Source organism: Mustela nigripes, chromosome 11 (assembly GCF_022355385.1).
Source record: "Mustela nigripes isolate SB6536 chromosome 11, MUSNIG.SB6536, whole genome shotgun sequence".
Lineage (NCBI taxonomy): Eukaryota > Metazoa > Chordata > Mammalia > Carnivora > Mustelidae > Mustela > Mustela nigripes.
This window is the reverse complement of record NC_081567.1, coordinates 14,650,504-14,670,339: the sequence shown is the minus strand read 5'-3', so window position 1 is coordinate 14,670,339 and position 19,836 is coordinate 14,650,504. Positions and strand designations below refer to the sequence as shown.

Here is a 19,836-nt window from a genome sequence, read left to right as displayed (position 1 = left end):
AGCAGAGAGCCCGATGCGGGACTCGATCCCAGGACCCTGAGATCATGACCCGAGCCGAAGGCAGCGGCTTAACCCACTGAGCCACCCAGGCGCCCCAGATTTGCCTTTTTTTAAAAAGGATTTACTTATTTATTTTAAAAAGAGGGGGTGGGGTAGAGCATCTGAAGCAGAGACCGACTTGGTGCTTGTGACCAAGTCATCTCGTGACCCTGACACTATGACCGGATCTGAAGTCAAGAGTTGGACACAGCTGGGGGCGTCTGGGTGGCTCAGTGGGTTAAAACCTCTGCCTTTGGCTCGGGTCATGATCTTAGGTCCTGGGATCGAGGCCCACATCCGGCTCTCTGCTCATCGGGGAGCCTGCTTCCCTTTCTCTCTCTCTACCTGCTTTGATCTCTCTCTCTCTGTTAAATAAAAAAATAAAATCTTAAAAAAAAAAAAAAAGAGTTGGACACAACTGACTGAGCCCCCCAGGCAGCACAAAGATTTGCTTCTTATTACACCCTTTCTCAGGAGCTACTGAAGAATGTGCCAAAGATGGAGGATTAACCAAGTAAATGGAAGACCTGGGCAAGGAAGTGGGAATCAGAACCATAGAGGTATGAAGAATGAATACCTAAGATGGATGTTCCTAGAAAAATCCCAAGACAACACCTGAGCGGGAAAGCTGGAGAACAAGCAGTTCAGTTGGAAGTGAATGGAGGGATTCAGGAAGGAGGTTTGGGGAAAGGGGAAAATGGAAGAAGGAATGTAAACGCCAAGAATCGTAGATGCCTAGAGCGGAAGTCTACCGCTGAAGGCAGTGCTGCTGGGAGTTCATAGATGCGTAAACGGTGAATCGCCAGAGGCTCGGGGAGAGTTCAAAAGATTGAGAGTTCAGAAACTCTGGGGGCACAGTCTTAGAGAGCCCCACAAGGTTCTCAGAATAAAGATCAGAGATAAAGCCTCTGGTGCTCTGACAGAGGGAAGGGGAAAGTAACCATTTTAAAATAAGCTTGGGACACTTAGAACAGCTTGCCTTCGAGTAGACTGTTCTGCCAAAGTCTAACCAACCGACTTGGGGGAAGGGAACTACCCAACTCTAGACCCTCCAGTTTTCCTGTCTTACCTAAAAGAGTCAGAGGGGAAGCTGAGAAGCACTTACAATGGTTCCGACCCAGGCACACAGGCTCACTAAAATACTTAGATGTGATTATGGGATTATAGAACGCTTTCTCCCCCAGTCCTTAAACACACATGCCCTACCACCACGCCAGTCAGGCTCTTGTGCAGTAACAAGTGCGTTGCTACTAAAAGAACTACAATGCTCAGATTCTACTTTTAAAAGAAGAGCAACAAGGAGTACAAAAACAAGGACACTTGAAAAATTTTAGCTTCTGATACGTAGCTCCAACAAACAGTAATCACGGGCTCATTTCTAGCCAGATAAACGTAAAACCACACACCGAAGGCTTACTTGCCCTACCCCTTTTACTCAGTATATCATGCCCACTTGTGACGAAAACAAACCTACAAGATGTGCTAAAAGCAAAAAAAAAAAAAAAATAAACAGTTGGAAGAGACAATAGAAGGTATTGAAACTGGATATATGCCAGAAATTTTGGAATTACCAGACTGAGTACTTAAAATAGCTATGATGAGGGACGCCTGGGTGGCTCAGTGGGTTAAGCAGCAGCCTTCGGCTCAGGTCATGATCCCAGCATCCTGGGATTGAGGCCCACATCGGGCTCCTTGCTCGGCGGGGAGCCTGCTTCTCCCTCTGCCTCTGCCTGCTGCTCTGTCTGCCTGTGCTGCTCTCTCTCTAACAAATAAATAATTTTTTTTTTAAAGATTTTATTTATTTACTTGACAGAGATCACAAGTAGGCAGAGAGGCAGAGAGTAAGGAGGAAGCAGGTTCCCTGCCGAGCAGAGAGCCTGATGTGGGGCTTGATCCCAGGACCCTGGGATCATGACCTGAGCCAAAGGCAGAGGCTTTAACCCATGGAGCCACCCAGGCGCCCCCAAATAAATAAATTTTAAAAAATTGTTAAAAGAGCTATGATGAATACGGTAAGGACTTTGATGGGAAATGGCTGACATGCAAGAACACCGGGGAAATGTAGGCATAGACATGGAACTGACAGACTCCAAAGGAAATGCTATAGAGGGCCACCTCGGTGCCTCGGTCGGTGAAATGCCTATCCTCGGCTCAGGTCACGACCGTGGGGTCCTGGGATCGAGCCCTGCATTGGACTCCCTCCTCAATGGGGAATCTGCTTCTCCCTCTCTCTCTGCACCCCCCCAACTTGTGTTGTGCTCTTTCTCTCTCAAATAGATATATTTTTTAAAAATCTCTTATATAAAAAAAGAAAAGGCTGCATATTTTATGGTTCCAACTCTATGACATTGTGAAAAGGCAAGATTGAAGGTAGTAAAAAGATTGAGGGAAGGTAGGGAGGGTAAGTGGGGCAGGGGGTTTACGGTAACGGGACGGTTCTGCATTTGATGGACAGTGGGTATCTGTCATTACGCATTCATCAAAACCCATAGAAAGTACAACACGAAGAGTGAACCTTAGTGCAAGCTGAAGACTTTAATTAGTAACAGTCAGTGAATCCCAGTTCATTAATTGCAACAAATGTACCGCAGTTACAAGAGCAAGATTTTAATAGGGAGAACTGTAGGAGAGGGAGAGGACACATGGGGATTCTACTTTCGGCTCAGTTTTTCCGTAATCCTAAAACTGCTCTAAAAGCTAGAGTCAAAGGGCACTTGGGTAGCTCGGGGTGGGTAAGTGTCTGCCTTGGGCTCAGGTCATGATCTCAGGGTCCTGGGATCGAGCCCTGCATCGGGCTCTCTGCTCAGCGGGGAGCCTGCTTCCTCCTCTCTCTCTCTGCCTGTCTCTCTGCCTACTTGTGATCTTGCTCAACCTGTCAAATAAATAAATAAAATCTTTAAAAAAAACTCTTAAAAAGTCGAGTCTAATTTAAAAATATATGAGGTTATTACTAACTCTAGCTACAATAACAACAAATAAGTTGTGTAAGAAAATGTAAATATGTGGTATTTATATTGTCTTAATAGTGGAAACTTACAGAATGTGACCTTAACCAGAATTTATTACGTAGTTTTTGAGAGAGTAGTAGAGGGGAGTGTCGCAGCCCTGATAGCCTCATGTCTCATGATAGAAAGTGGGTAACAGGAGTCCGTGTCTATGCTCCTATCTGAAGGCGTTTCCTTCCCGTGGGTACCCAGTTCCATCTCCGCACGTCTCCTGCATCATTGGATTTTGCTCTCCAGCAGGACCTTTCCTGTCAACCAACAGATAAACCTTTAGGTCTTCTGTCTTAATTAACACGCACACACAGCCCCCTGCTCCTTGATTCTCGTTGTCCAGCCCTGCTGTTCATTTCTTTGCTTCCTTTTACATCAGAACTGACGTTTTCTGTACTCCCTTGTCTCCAGTTCCTGTCCATTTTCTATTTTACATCCACTCCATACAGAATTTTACAGCTACCATTCTACTTAATTTGCTCTTGTCAAATGGACGGTGACCTTCATGTTGCTATATTGACTGGTCAATTACCGTCTTAGCTCCCAGCCTCTTTTTGGTACAACTGATTACTTCCTCCTCGATAGGTTTCGTTCACTTGGTTTTAAGGACGCCACTTTTTAAGTTTTCCTTCTGTGTTACTGGTAGCTTCTTTTCAGTCTTTGCTGTTTCTTCCCCTCCCCCTGACTTCTTCATGCCAGAATGCCCCCATATCTCAGTCTTAAGTCCTCTGCTGTTGTTTCTCTACCCTGAGCCTCTGGGTTATCTTTTCAGGTATCAAGGTTTTCAACACCATCTGTAAATTGATGATTTTCAAATATATATATCCCAACCCAGGCTTCTGTGAACTCTAGGCTTGTATATCCAGTTGTGACTTGACATTTTCATTTATTGTCCAGTCGACATCTCAAGCTCAACATACCCAAAACTAAGCTATTGATCTTCCCCTGAAAATACGCTGGAGCCAGAACATTTCCTAAGTCAGTTAATGGCAACTGCATATTTCCACTAGTAGTTGCTTAGGCCAGAAACCTTGGAATGATCCTTGACTACTTCTCTCTCACACCCCACATCTGATCTGTATAATATAGAAAAATAAAGACCAACATACTTACCACTTCTCACCACCTCCTTGTCATCCTCTCTTGGCTGGATTACTGCTGTAACCTCCATCCTGCTGTCCTAGGCCCTCTACAATGTAAACAGAGCAATTAGGGTGACCCTTTTAGAATGCAAGTTCAATCATGGTACCTATTTGCTTCCCATTTCACTACACTGGACAAACTACTTAATTCTCTGTGACTTAGTTGCTTCATTTGTAAAATAAGAACAAATAACACCTCCCTACAGAGACTGTGGGATTCAGTGAGAGAATACATAGGAAGCACGGGCTTAACCCGAACCTGAGGCAGTACTGTTAACTGCTGTTCTTACTACTTTTATCCCCCAGTGAGCCCTCCATGTCAGGAGCCTACTTTTTCCTCCTCATCATGCCTTTGGAGCCTGAGGTGAGAGGGATCAGTAGGAAGGTTTGGATTCTGAGTGCCTGGCTCATCGCTGTCAAGCACAGTCCTCAGTCCATTAGTACCAGAGAATAGCATGTCCAAAATGACTGTTGATTTAACCAAAGGAAATTCCATCCCTGATTTTGCAGTTTTTACAGGCAACGTAGTGCTGGGTTTCCTGCACTAACTAGGAATTGCTTTGTCAGTAGAAAGTGTTCTTCTGTGTGCCATAGTTTCTCTCTTGTGAAGCATTTGCTCCCTAAAGGATAATGAAGGAGGCAGCTTTCCACTTATTTTTTGATTAGCCTTTTATCTGATGTCTTATCCTGACCCCTTTTTGGTTTGTTTTTATGAAATTTGTGACATGTAATTTGGGGTGTTTCCCCCTTTCATATAAGCCTTATCTCTCTGGAACTATTGCTTCCTGGAAGACTCACAATATTCCATGTTCCCACTCATCTTTTCTGTCCTGACAGTGCTGGGTGGGGCCTTCTAAGCCTCACTCTGCCAGCGAAGTGCTGGGTAACCCCCTGGGCTTTCACTGAACCTTCTGCTTGAATTCTGGTAGAAGAGTCTAGCTAAAGGAGAGGAGAGCCGGGTTTGGGAGTCGGAGGATATGAGGAATATAAGAAAAGTTGCATGGGGACCTAACCCACTAACTGGAAGAGGGACTAGGACAAATGAGCCTTGTTCTGTTCAGTGATGCAGCCAGGACACAGGACCCTAACTAAGCCTGAGTAGCGTATGCCCCAGGGGCTTGGAAGGGTTGGGAACCGTGAACAGAGGGAGAAGGAGAGATTCCCTACCTGAGAATCTGGTGGGAAAAAACAAACAAACAAACAAACACACAAAGAGGAACAAGAAAAACATCCACTTGGCTTGAGCCCCTGCAATGGTTCTCGTGTTCGCTTGCAGACAGGCACAGTGGAAGTCAGAATTAACATGAAACACAACTCCAGGGGCTTAGATCCTTCCTACATCAGAAAGCTAATCAGAAAGTAATACGATGTTGTATGGCAGTTATAGCTCAGTAATCTGGGGGTACGAGGAGCGCTGTGCAGAAAGCCGGAACAATTTTGGGGCTGTGGTGATAGGGTAGAACAGAAAAGACTCTTACATGCAGAGTAAGAGGAGTTTTTCAGGGAGCAACTAGACCAGACCCCCCCCCCCCCCACTCCACTGCCACCCCCATGACCTGGGATTTTTCGAGGGTCTGAAAGAGATGCTAGTAGCTTTTGAAACAGCCCTGACAGATGCGGTGTTGTTATCCTGCACCCCCTTAACTTCCACTGTGATGCGTCTCTGAAGACATGTCTGTATCCCAAAATCCGACATCTCTGTTTTAATGTAGTCATCTCTGGGACGGGATAGAACGGAGGTTTCAGAAACTGCAGAGAAAGAGACAGGCAGAAAGTACATTCATTCTCTGAGTTTCTTAGGGAATGCTGCTTTTAGAAGTCGATCAGTCATCTTATAACCAAGGAAGAATCCCTTAGGTCTGTGGGCTTTAGGATTCACCATTCAGAAGCTTTAGTTTTGCTCGGAGAGACTATTCAGTGACTGTCTTCCCAGTAACCATCTGTAGTTTCTCACCATACTTTCTCAAGTTCATCAGTTATCAAACTTTGGCTCATGGAGACCTTCTTTACTTTTGATTGGCACAAATAGTTCCCAGCTTTTTTGCTTTTGTAGTGTTGAAACAAACATCCTGGTATTTAAAGAGTGTGTATTTGTGTGTGTTGGCAGTAAATTTTTAGCATTAAGTTACTGGCTTAATTTGTTCAATTTTGTTCTTGAAGTATAACTTACAGAAAAATTACACAAATCATAGCTATATAAATGGTACAACCTGGGATGTCTGGGTGGCTCAGTTGGTTCAGTATCTGCCTTCCGCTCAGGTCATGATCCCAGTGTCCTGGGATTGAGTCCCTTGCCAGGTTTCTTGCTCAGCGGGGAGCCTGCTTCTCCCTCTGCCTGCTGCTCCCCCTGCTTGTGCTTGCTCTCTCTCTCTGACAAATAAATAAATAAATAAATAAATATCCTTAAAAAAGAGAGAGAGAGAGAGTACACCTTCACAATTGGTACCCATATATGTGCCTGCCCCCCCCCCTCTCTCTGACAAATAAATAAATAAATAAATATCCTTTATAAGAAAAAAAAAGTACACTTTCACAATTGGTACCCATATAAAGACTGAAAATTTCCAGTACCCTGGAAGCCTCTTTCATACCCTTCCCAATCACAACCGCCTCCCTCCTCCCCAGAGTAAACAGTATCCTGATTTCTAACATCATGAAGTTGTTTTGCCATTTTACAAACTTTGAAGTATTTTAAATGGAGACATGTATGTCATTTTTAGGGGCCTGGCTTTTATCCCCCTCCTCATATGTGCTGGGATTCATCTGTGCTGTTATCATAGCAGTAGTTCATTTTACTTAATTGCTATTCAGTATCATTGTATACCACACTTATTTATTCATTCATTCTAATTGCATTGCTTGCAATGCCATCTTTATTGTTAACCAAGTATCTGTATACAAGGGTCTGTTTCTAGGTTCTTCATTCTGTTTCATTGATATGTTTGTCCATACTTGTACCAAAGCTTTTCTGTCTTCTGTGTGACTTAATTATTATCTTTATATATGTAATAATATATATTAAAATATATTATAAGAATTATAACTATATGTGTGTATATGTATGAGCTATATAATTGGCTTATTATAGCTGTATAACAATACACCTTAATATCTAGTAGAGTAAGTCCCTCGCTTTGTTCTTTTTAAGATTATTTTGATTCTTCTTTTTTTTTTTTTAAAGATTTTATTTATTTATTTGACAGACAGAGATCACAAGTAGGCAGAGAGGCAGGCAGAGAGAGAGAGAGAGAGAGAGAAGCAGGCTTCCTGCGGAGCAGAGAGCCCGATGCAGGGCTCGATCCCAGGACCCTGAGATCATGACCCGAGCCGAAGGCAGCAGCCCAAACCACTGAGCCACCCAGGCGCCCCTATTTTGATTATTCTTGGCTCTGTGCATTTCTATATAACTTGCAATCAGCTTAAAATCACCTCTTCCCCCCCTGCCCAAAAATGTGTGCTAGAATTGGGGCAACTGGGTGGCTCAGTGGGTTAAAACCTCTGCCTTCGGCTCAGGTCATGGTCCCAGGGTCCTGAGATGGAGCCCCACTTTGGGCTCTCTGCTCAGCAGGGACCCTGCTTCCCCCTCTCTATCTGCCTGTCTCTCTACCTACTCTGTCAAATAAGTAAATAAATAAAATCTTTTTTTAAAAAATGTATGCTAGAATTTTGATTGGAATTCCTTTGTTGAGGAGAATGAACATCCTTACTATATTGAATCTTCTAACCCCTGTAAGTGGTCTCTCTGTTTATTTGGTCTTTAATTTCTCTCAATAACGTTTTATAGTTTTCTGTGTAAAGATCTTATACATCTTGTGTTAGAATTATTCTTAGGTATCTGGTGGGGGTTTTTCGATGTTGTAAATGGTGTTATTTTTTAAAGTTATTTCCTTATTATTGCTTGTATTAAAACATAATTTTAAGGTTGCCTGGGTGGCTCAGCAGGTTAAGCGGCTGCCTTTGGCTCAGGTCATGATCCTAGGGTCCTGGGACCAAGTCCCACATCTGGCTCCCTGCTCAGCAGGGAACCTGCTTCTCCTTCTGCCTGCCACTCCCCCTGCTTTTGCACACGCTCTCTCTGAGTAAAAACAAATAAAATATTTAATATAAAATAAAGCAACCTAATTTTATATACTGAAAAGGGTAGGGCACCTGGGTGGCTCAGTTGGTTATGCAGCTGCCTTCAGCTCAGGTCGTGATCCCAGAGTCCCTGTATCAAGTTCCACATCAGGCTCCCAGCTCCACGGGGAGTCTGCTTCTCCCTCTGATCTTTTCCCCTATCATGCTCTCTCTCTCAAATAAATAAAATCTTTTTTTTTTTTTTAGATTTATTTATTTGACAGAGAGACACAAATGGAGAGAGGGAACAGAAGCAGGGGGAGTGGGAGAGGGAGAAGCAGGTTTCCCTCTGAGCAGGGACCTCCGATATGGGACTCGATCCCAGGACCCTGGGATCATGACCTGAGTTGAAGGCAGACACTTAATGACTGAGCCACCCAGGTGCCCCTCAAATAAATAAAATCTTTAAAAAAAAGTGTAAGTTTTTTAATTATAAGATTTTATGAGGTTTAAAGTATATAACTTTATATATCATTTCATATTCTTTTTTTTTTTAAGATTTTATTTATTTATTTGACAGAGATCACAAGTAGGCAGAGAGGCAGGCAGAGAGAGAGAGGAGGAAGCAGGCTCCCCGCTGAGCAGAGAGCCCGATGCGGGACTCAATCCCAGGACCCTGAGATCATGACCTGAGCCAAAGGCAGTAGCTTAACCCACCGAGCCACCCAGGCGCCCTATTATTTCATATTCTAATATTCAAATTATTATGAGAATATAGGGGACATTTAGAGAAGTAAATTGGCAGGGGGCACCTAGGTGGGTCAGTTAGGTAAGACTTTGGCTCAGGTCCTGGGATCAACCCCTGCATCAGGCTCCCTGCTCAGCAGGGAAACTGCTTCTCCCACTTCTCTCTGCTCGTGCTTTCTCTTGCTATCACTATCACTATTTCTCTCTCTCTCTTTCAGATAAGTAAAATTTTTAACAACAACAAAAAAAGAAAGAATAAAAACAAAAAGAAAAGAAAATTTGAAATAAATCTAAGATTTGTATTGGTGAAGATTTCAAAAGGATATCAGGAGGAGTCTGTTCCTGAATTGTGTGAATTCTCTGTTGGTTGCTTGAGAGAGATGGCCCAGGGCTTGTTTTCTCTCTCAGCTAAAATGACTGGGGCTTGGAATGTTAGGATGCTTTTTTTCTACTTCAGATACTCTGAGGCCTCTCCAAGCCAGCCCACATTTGGGAGCACACAGGCAAATGTACAAGAGTTGAGACCAGAGTGAGTGGGAATTTCACTCAGTCCTTCAATGTTACCTGTTTTTAAACTAACATTCTAAAACTCACTGAGAATGAAGCAGTAAATCCATCCACCATCAGGCATTGCAAGTATCGTGAAGTGATGATGACACTGTTTCCTTAAATTCACAGTTGGCTTTTTTTCCCCCCAGGTCTATAAAGGAGAATTTCAGCTCCCTGAATTTCTTAAAGAAAAACCTCAGGTACTGTATCCGCTTCTGTTCTTAATGTGATAGATGGGCTCTTGTGTCAGAGGGATCTTTTTAAAGAGTACTGTGCTGGTGGTAAAAATTGGCCTCTGGTAGCTGTTGGTTTTAATTTGAGAGAGCTCAGTGTCAGTGTCTTAATTTGAGAGAGCTCAGTGTCAGTGTCTTCCAGAATTAAGGAACTACTTTATCGATAACTAAAATCTGATTGCTGGAGGTGTATAAACCATACAGTATTCCACATATAAGAAGCCTGGCAGGCAGGCTCCAAGATGGAGGAGGAATAGGAGACCTAAATGTCATCTGGTCCCAAGAATTCAGCTAGAGAGTTATCAAGCCATTCTGAACACCTACGAACACAACAGGAGATTTAAGAAAAGAATAGCAGCAACTCTATGAACAGAAAAATGACCACTTTCTGGAAGTCACAGTCTATCCCTTCATTGTATTTAACTTTTGTGTGTGTGTGTGTATATATATATATATATATATATATATATATATATATATATATATATGTTTTTTTTTCTTTAAAATTTTGGGATGCAGATTCTTTTAACAGACCAAAATATACCCTAAATCTAGTGTATGGCTTTGTTCTATTAACCTGACTGATCATATTCTCCCCTTTTTTTAAACCTTTCTTTTTTTTTTAATCAACGTCTTATCAATTCCTTTTTAAAAATTTTTTCTAATTTTCATTTTTACAGTCCTATTCCATCCCTTCATTGTATTTACCCTTATTTTTCTATATATGTAAGTTTTCCTTTATTTAAAATTTTGGAGGCAGTTTCTTCTAACAGACCAAAATAATTCAAAAGCTAATGGGTGGCTCTGTCCTATTGACCAGCCAGACCTTTTTTTTTTTTAAATCCCCTGGTTCCAGATCTCTTCTGATTTGTTTAGTGTATATTTTTCTAGGGTCACTGTTACCCTTGTAGCATTTTGTTCTCTTGTTCATCTATTCTTCTCTGGAGAAAATGACAAAAAGGAAAAACTCTCCTCAGGGGGGGGAAAAACAGTATTGACTGCCGAGGATCTAATCAACATGGACATTAATAAAATGTCGGAACTAGAGTTCAGAGTAATGATTATAAAGATACTAGTTGGGCTTGAAAAAAGCATAGAAGATACTAGAGAATCCCTTCCTGGATAAATAAAACTAACCACGTCGAAACAAAAAAGGCTATTAATGAAGTACAATAAAAAATGGAGGCTCCAACTGCTAAGATAAATGAGGCAGAAAAGAGAATTAGTGATATAGAAGACCAAATGATGGAGAATAAAGAAGCTGAGAAAAAGAGAGATAAACAACTATTGGATCACAAGGAGAGAATTAGAGAGATAAGTGATACCATAAAGTGAAACAATATTAGAATCGGGAAGAAGAGAGGGAGCAGAAGATATATTAGAGCAAATTATAGCAAAGAACCTCCCTAATTTGGGGAAGGAAACAGCCATCAAAATCCAAGAGGCACAGAGAATCCCTTCAAAATGAATAAAAAAGGTCAATACCCCAACATATATTAGTGCAACTTACAAATCTCAGAGACAGAGAAAATCCTGAAAGTAGTTTGGGACAAGGGGTTTGAAATCTACAAGAGGAGAAGCATTAGATTGGCAGCAGACCTCTCCACAAAGACCTGGCAGGCCAGAAAGGACTGGCATGATATATTCAAGGTAGTAAATGAGAGGAACATGTAGCTAAAACTACTATATCCAGCCAGGCTGTCATTGAAAATAGAAGGAGAGGGACGCCTGGGTGGCTCAGTTGGTTAAGCAGCTGCCTTTTCGGCTCAGGTCATGATCCCAGCGTCCTGGGATCGAGTCCCACATCAGGTTCCTTGCTCCGCAGGGAGCCTGCTTCTCCCCGTGACTCTGCCTGCCACTCTGCCTGTGCTCACTCTTGCTCTCTCTCTCTCTCTGACAAATAAATAAATAAAATCTTAAAAAAAAAAAAAGAAAGAAAGAAAATAGAAGGAGAGATAAAAAGCTTCCAGGACAAACAGAAACTAAGAGTTTGTGATCACCAAACCAGCCCTATAAGAAATACTGAAAGTGGTCCTCTATGCAAAGAGAAAGCCCAAAAGTAACATAGACCAGGAAGAAACAGAGACAATATACCGTAACAGTCACCTTACAGGCAATACAGGGTACATATCTTTCAATAATTACTCTGAATTTAAATGGGCTAAATGCCCCAAGACACAGGATATCAGATTGGATAAAAGAGCAAGACCCATCATTACACTTCTGCAAGAGGCTCATTTTAGACCCAAAGACACCTCCAGATTTAAAATGAGGGGGTTGAATACCATTTATCATAGTAATGGCCATAAAAAGAAAGCTGGGGTGGCAGTCAAATTAGATTTTAAACCAAACACTGTAATAAGAGACAAGGAAGGACACTATATCATACTTAAAGGTTCTATCCAACAGGAAGATCTAACAGTTGTAAATATTTATGCACCTAACATGGGAGCAGCCAATTATATAAGCCAATTAATAACAAAGAAACACATCAATAATAATACAATAATAGTAGGGACTTTAACACCCCCCCCTCACTGAAATGGACAGATCATCTAAGCAAAAGATTAACAAGGAAATAAGGGCTTTGAATGACACGCTGGACCAGATGAACTTAACAGATACATTAAGAATATTCCATCCCAAAGCAACAGAAAACATATTCCTCTCTAGTGCACATGGAACATTCTCCAGAACAGATCACATCCTGGGACACAAATCAGGTCTCAAATGATACCAAAAGATGGGGATCATTCCCTGCATATTTTCAGATCACAGTGCTTCAGAACTAGAATTCAATCACAAAAGGAAAGTTGGAAAGAACTCAAATAGGTGGAGGTTAAAGAGCATCCTACTAAAAAATGAATGGCTCAACCAGGAAATTAAAGAATTTTTAAAATTCATGGAAACAAATGAAAATGAAAACACAACAGTTCAAAGTCTTTGAGATGCAGCAAAAGCGGTCCTGAGAGGAAGGAATATAGCAATACAAGCCTTTCTCAAGAAACAAGAAAGGTCTCAAGTACAAAACCTAACCCTACACCTAAAGGAGCTGGAGAAAGCATAGCAAAGAAAGCTGAAACTCAGCAGGGGAAGAGAAATAATAAAGATCAGAGTAGAAATCAATGAAATAGGAACCAAAAGAACAGTAGAACAGATTAATGAAACTAGATTAATGAAACTAATTAATGAAACTAGATTAATGAAACTAATGAGCTGGTTCTTTGAAAGGATTAATAAAATTGATAACCCCCTGGCCAGATTTATCAAAAAGAAAAGAGAAATGACCCAAATTATTAAAATCATGAATGAAAGAGGAGAGATCACAACCAACACTGAGAAATGCAAACAATTATGAGAACATATTATGAGCAAGTGTACACCAGCAAATTTGACAATCTGGAAGAATTGTATGCATTCCTAGAGACATATAAACGACCAAAACTGAACCAGGAAGAACAGACCCATAACCAATAAGGAGATTGAAACAGTCATCAAAAATCTCCCAAGAAACAAGAGCCCAGGGCCAGACGGCTTCCCAGGGAATTCTACCAAACATTTAAAGAAGAATTAATACCTATTCCTGAGAAGGAAAACCTCTAAACTCATTTTGAGTTTAGAGAATTACAGACCAATATCCCTGATAACATGGATGCAAAAATTGTCACCAAAATACTAGGTGATAGGATCCAACAGCACATTAATAGGATTATTCACTACAACCAAGTGGGATTTATTCCTGAGCTGCAAGGTTGGTTCAGCATCTGCAAATCAATCAGTGTCATACACTACATTAATAAAAGAAAGAACAAGAACCATATGATACTCTCAATAGATGGTGAAAAAGCATTTGACAGAGTACACCATCCTTTCTTGATCAAAACTCTTCACAGTGTAGGGATAGAGGGTACATACCTCAGTATCATCAAAGCCATCTTTAAGAAGCCACAGCAAATGTCATTCTCAAACTGAGAGCTTTCCCCTAAGGTCAGGAAGACCAAAGGAATGTCCACTATCACCACTGCTATTCTATATTGTGCTAGACGACCTAGCCTCAGCAATCAGACAACAAAAAGAAATTAAAGGCCTCTGAATCAGCAAAGAAGAAGCCAAATTCTCACTCTTTGCAAATGATATGCTACTTTACGTGGAAAACCCAAAAGACTCCATCCCCAAACTGCTAGAACTCATACAGGAATTCCGTAAAGTGTCAGGATATAAAATCAATGCACAGAAATCAGTTGCATTTCTCTACACCAAGAATAAGACAAAAGAATAAGAAATTAAGGAGCCAATCCCATTTACAGTTGCACCCAAAACCATAAGATACTTAAGAATAAATCTAACAAAAGAGACAAAGGATCTGTACTCAGAAAACTATAGAATACTCATGAAAGAATTGAGGAAGGCACAAAGAAATGGAAAAACGTTCCATGCTCATGGTTTGGAAGAACAAATATTGTTAAAATGTCTATACTGCTGAGAGCAACCTACATATTAATGCAATCCCTATCAAAATACTTTTGATTTTTTTCACATAAATGAAACAAATAATCCTAAAATTTGTATGGAACCAGAAAAGACCCCAAACAGCCAGAAGAAGATTGAAAAAGAAAAGGAAAGCTGGCAACATCACAATTCCGGACTTCAAGCTGTATTACAAAGCTGTAATCATCAAGATAGTATGGTATAGGCACAAAAATAGATGCATAGATCAATGGAACAGAATAAAGAGCCCAGAAATGGACCCTCAACTCTATGGTCAACTAATCTTCAACAAAGCAGGGAAGAGTGTTCAATGGAAAAAAGGTTTCTTTACCAAATGGTGTTGGGAATATTAGACAGCCACATGCAGAAGACTGAAAATGGACCATTTCTTATACCACACACAAAAATGGACTCAAAATGGATGAAAGACCTCAATGTGAGACCGGAAGCCATCAGAATCCTTGAGGAGAACACAAGCAGCAACCTCTTCAACCTATCACAGCAACTTCTTCCTAGAAACATTGCCAAAGGCAAGGGAACCAAGGGCAAAATGAAATATGGGTACTTCATCAAGATAAAAAGCTTTTGCACAGCAAAGAGAACAGTTGACAGAACCAAAAGACAACCAACAGAATGGGAGGAGATATTTGCAAATGACATATCAGATAAAGGGCTAGTATCCAAAATCTATAAAGAGCTTATCAAATTCAAATAATCAAATAATCTAAGAAATGGGCAGAAGATACTAACAGACATTTCTGCAAAGAAGACATCCAGATGGCCAACAGACACATGGAAAAGTGCTCCACATCACTTGGCATCAGGGAAATACAAATCAAAACCTCAGTGAGAGAGCACCTCACACCAGTCAGAATGCTAAAATTAACAAGTCAGAAAATTACAGATCTTGGCGAAGATGCGGAGAAAGGGGAACACCTACACTGTTGGTGAGAATGCAAGCTTGTGTAGCCACTATGGAAAATAGTATGGAGGTTCCTCAAAATGTTGAAAATAGAGCAACCCTACGACCCAGCAATCATACTACTGGGAATTTGCTATCAGTAATTGGCTTGTAAATAGGAAATGAAGACTCAGCACTGAACTTGGTTTCTAAAATCATTCCAGATAAGGATTGGTGAGGGAGTCATACCTCCTCACAGACTCTGTGAGGTCGTGTTGCCTGAAGCGAGCCTGAACTGAGTGGGCTGGGCCCTCTAGGAGAAGCTGCATCTCACACCGGGGTTGAAGGCTCTGTCTTCTCAGATCCTTGTCCAATAACAGTCAGCCATTAGTAGTTGATATTAGTATTACTTGAGAATTTCATACTACTTCCAAGGCATATTCTTATTAGCGTATGTTCAATTTTAATCCTCCCATTCATTCATTTATTCAACAAATGTTTACTCAATTTCGGTCATGGGTGAGAAGTTGGAATGAGTCCTCAAGAGTCAGAGAGAAAAAAGGTCTTTTTAAGGAACTTCCGATCTCCCTTGAAGACTGATCAATTTTTACAGACAAGGGGGCCCTGGGCCCGGAGCCTGGGCTAGGCGTGATGCCCCCAAAACCTGGATGGAGTCATGAATAAGCCATCAGTCACTTGTAGGGTGTGGCAGTTGGAGCCAGAGAATAATCCAAGAGGCAAGTCTTGAAGGAATGTCAGATCCAAAGACTGTTTTGCATAATAAGTTTGAAGGAATCAAGAAAGGAAATTTGAGTCTAAAATTAAAGGGATACCTCTGCTTCACAGCATACACAAAAATCATAACCAGGCCAATTATAAACCTAAACGTTAAAGGCAAAAATAATAAAGTTTTTAGGAGACCACAAAGGAGAATATCTTCATGACCTTAAAAGGGAAGGATTTCTTAGATCATAGAAAACACTAATTGTTAATTTCAAAATGGATAATTTGGCGCCACTAAAATTGATAATATTTACTTATTAGAAAGCATCATAAAGAGTATAAAAGTATACCTTAAGTGGGATAAAATAATTTGAAACAAAGGATTCATTTGTAGACTGTAGAGGATTTCTACAAATCTATCAGAAAAAAAATTGCACAAAAGCCTTACTAGGACTTTAAGCCCCTTAGTATGGTTAGTTTAATGCATCCCACACGCAAATACTTAGAAAAAGGCTGTAAAAGACTTTTATTTAACTTATAATAAATTAGAAAATTGAAACTCACAGAACCCTCAGGTTTGGTATAGCTAAAGTGGCTCACAGAACTCAGCGAAGTGCCGTATTTACAGTTTTATTATAAAGGACACAAATCAGGATCAGCCAAATGAAGAGACAGGGCTATGAGGTTCCCAGACACAGAGCTGTGCCCATTCCCCATGAATCAGGGTACTTCTCCCCCTCAGCAGCACACCTGTGCCTTCACTGAACTGCAGCACCCGCAGTTTTTTATTGGGATCTAATCACATAGACATGATTGATTGAATCATTGACTATGTAGTTGAAGTCATTCCCGGTCATCCGCTACCCCAAGGCTGGGCTGACTCAGTCCCAAGTCTCTAACCACAGGTGTGATCTTTGTGTGACCAGCCTCCATCCTGAGTTATCTCATTTTGTAGCTTAAACTCCAGTATGATCCAAGCAGCTCCTGAATAATGAAGATATTCCCTTTACCCGGGAAAATCCAAGAATTTAGAGTCTCCCTACCAGGAACTAGAGACAGGCCAGTCAGGTTCTTTATTATATAGTTGTAGCAGACTGAGTTCATTGGAAAATCTGTGATCAGAGCTGACAGGCTATCCCTGATATTTCCAAGGTCTTTTAAAATATCATTTGCTTCCTTTGACAGACTGAGGAAGTGGAGTAGCAGAGCCAGGAACCTCTTCCATACATGAGGTGAGAGTTGGGGGACATTCTTTGGTCTTTGGGTTTCCCTGCTTAAGCTCTCTTAGGAGGCAGTATGGCTGGAGTAGAGAACACAGCTCTGGAGTCCGTTGGCCGAGTTGGAATCTGGGCTCTGTGGCATTGAACAAATGGCTTCTCTGTGTCTTAGCTTCCTCATCTGCAAAACGAGGACAATATTAGTAAGAGAGTAGTAGTAAGAATTGAGCATAATAATGTCTACAAAAAGCTTGGCACCTAGTAAGCACTCAAACAGTGTTAGTTTTTATTTTTAATATGAGGAGGAGTATAAGATACTAAGATATTTTAGCTGAAAGAAATCTGGAGACCATTAATCCCAATAACCTGTTTGCAGATAAGGAAACTGAGCGGGTTATTTGTCAAAGTGACATCGCGGGAAGGTGAAAGCTTCTTCCACCACCCTGTGCTGCTTCTGTGCATGCTGGATGTGCAAATGTTTTTGCAGTAGTATTTTTGGAAATTGGTCAAGTCTGTGCTTGCTGGTTTTAATGTACGATGAGATCTTATGTTGGTAACCTATATTGTCTCTTATAGGTGGGGGCTACAGTTGGGCTAGGCCAGCCATACCTATCAGTCCCCTTTATATCTGAGTATCATCAGGTACATGTCCAGGGACACCAGCCAATTAGTGGAAAAGCTGGTTTCTGAACCCAGACCTCCTAACATTGCTTCTCAGAGCTCATGCCCCTTTCCCACACGTCCTTAAGATTCTGTTTTGTTCTGAATGATGTGGTAATGCCTTAGATCATTTGGAACTTGAAAAACTTTTTAAAAAAACTGTTTTTTCTTATAGTTTTGCTTGCTGTTTTATTTTATTTTATATAATAACAATGTATTGACTGTATACTCTGTTCAAGGCATAGAATATCAAGCATTTTATATATGTAATATATAAATGCCATATACATGGGTGCCTGGGTGGCTTAGTCATTAAGTATCTGCCTTTGGCTCAGGTCATAATTTCGGGGTCCCGGGATTGAACCCCACATCGGGCTCCCTGCTCTGTGGGAGGTCTGCATCTCCCTCCCCTGCTCCCCCTGCTTAAGTTCCCTCTCTTGCTGTGTCTCTAGGTCAAATAAAGAAATAAAATCTTTTTTTTGAATGACATATTATATGACACACTATGTAATATATAATATTATATTCATATATGTACATATATGAGTGAATTCTTTCAAGGTTCAAACCACTCTGGCAAGTAGGTGGTATTATCCCTGTTGTACTGATGAGAAAATGAAGACTGAATGATTTGAGTAAGATTTTTATGACTTGCTGGGTTAGTGGATAATAGAATGAAAAAGCACATGAACACGGCTATGCCATGTCAAGATCATGGGAGACTCTGAGCTAATAATAATAGGTTTCAAGATTTATGACTACCTTTTTGCTAAGGAGGAAATGCTAGGTGCTAGACACACACTCTGTAGACGTATGTAGCAGCAGCAATCACACCTCTTATAGATAGCTTCCGTCCACGAAGTGCACACACAGGGACCCGCGTATCGAATACTTTACAAGATGGAATGTAGTGTCCGTGGACTCGGCCTTCGAGTTGCCTCGACAGCATCACCGCAGCTCCATATGCTTGTTGCGGCCTGTAGGGCCGCCTGCGGTGAGAGAAGGACTGGGAAGAAGCAAGGAAGGCGACGGAGCATCTCCGGGACGACAGTGCTTCTGAGGCAGCTGCATCTCCGGGACGACAGTGCTTCTGAGGCAGCTGCTCTCGGAACCGGCTGTCCTCCTCCCTGGCTGCCTGGCTGATGCCGGGACCCCAGCCGGGAAGGAGGCAGCGTGCGGGGAGAACAAAGTGTGACTCCGCGCTTGTAACCGAGCTCTGTTTGTCTGCCCAGGGAAGACTGCCGCCTTTCAACAGGAGGGAGATTCTAGGACTGGCTGTCCCCCGTTGAGATGAGCAGAGCGCGGCCCGCATCTCCGCTCACTTGCCAGCTCCTTCGACTGAGAGCGTGCGCTGCCCGTGCTCATCTGGGCCTTCCCGAGTGATCTGCTTCCCCGTGCGGCCCTCCTGATCCCCATGGCGCGCTCGGCCGCTGCATAGGAAGCCCAGAGGGAGCATGTGCTTCCTGCTAAAACTGCTCTGGTCCTCCTCTTTTCTGACCAGATTCCAAACTTGTTTTAAGGGGAGGGTTTTAAATGGAATTCTCGAAGCAAAACTGGGCAGTTTTATCTTGGGATAGGTTATCTGTACAAGTTCTAATGTTTTGTAGAACACTTCCTGTTTAAATGTATTGATGTGGATAATATTAAATATCTTAATTATTTAAATAATTCATTGTATTGTTTTTGAGAAGTTGAGGAATTACCGTATACATTTACAACTTAATGACTTTTGTATTTTATTTTTCAAAATAAAAGCTTTAAATGTGCAAAGCATTCTGGTGGTTTACATGTTTTCATTACTGTGACTTCAGAGAAGCAGTAAGACCTTATCAGATGGTGACTGATAAACCGGAGTTTCTTCAGTTGGCTCTATTGTAGATAATTCCTTCTCTGCATCATAGCTTCAATTAAGTTTTTTTATTTTAATCCCGGTGTAGCTAACACACAGTGTTATATTAGCTTCAGGTGTACAGTATGGCAATTCGGTACTTCCTACGATGCCCAGTGCTCATTGCAAGGGCTCTCCTTGATCTCTGTCACAGTTCATCCCTCCCCCACCTCCGCCTCTCTCCCCTCCGGTAACCA

General features: G+C 41.5%; 1 protein-coding gene across 3 annotated transcripts in view; it reads left to right on the top strand.

The window, feature by feature from the left end:
* Positions 1–19,524, top strand: part of TPST1 (tyrosylprotein sulfotransferase 1) — a 106,253-nt gene extending 86,729 nt beyond the window's left edge. For all 3 annotated transcript variants that reach the window (XM_059414763.1, XM_059414764.1, XM_059414765.1), the window contains 3 exons: positions 9,679–9,729; positions 17,060–17,106; positions 18,984–19,524. In XM_059414763.1, coding sequence (XP_059270746.1) covers positions 9,679–9,729; positions 17,060–17,077 — 69 coding nt within the window. In that variant the 3' untranslated portion in view covers positions 17,078–17,106; positions 18,984–19,524. The remainder of the gene's footprint in view (positions 1–9,678; positions 9,730–17,059; positions 17,107–18,983) is intronic.
* The last annotated feature ends 312 nt before the right edge of the window (positions 19,525–19,836 follow it).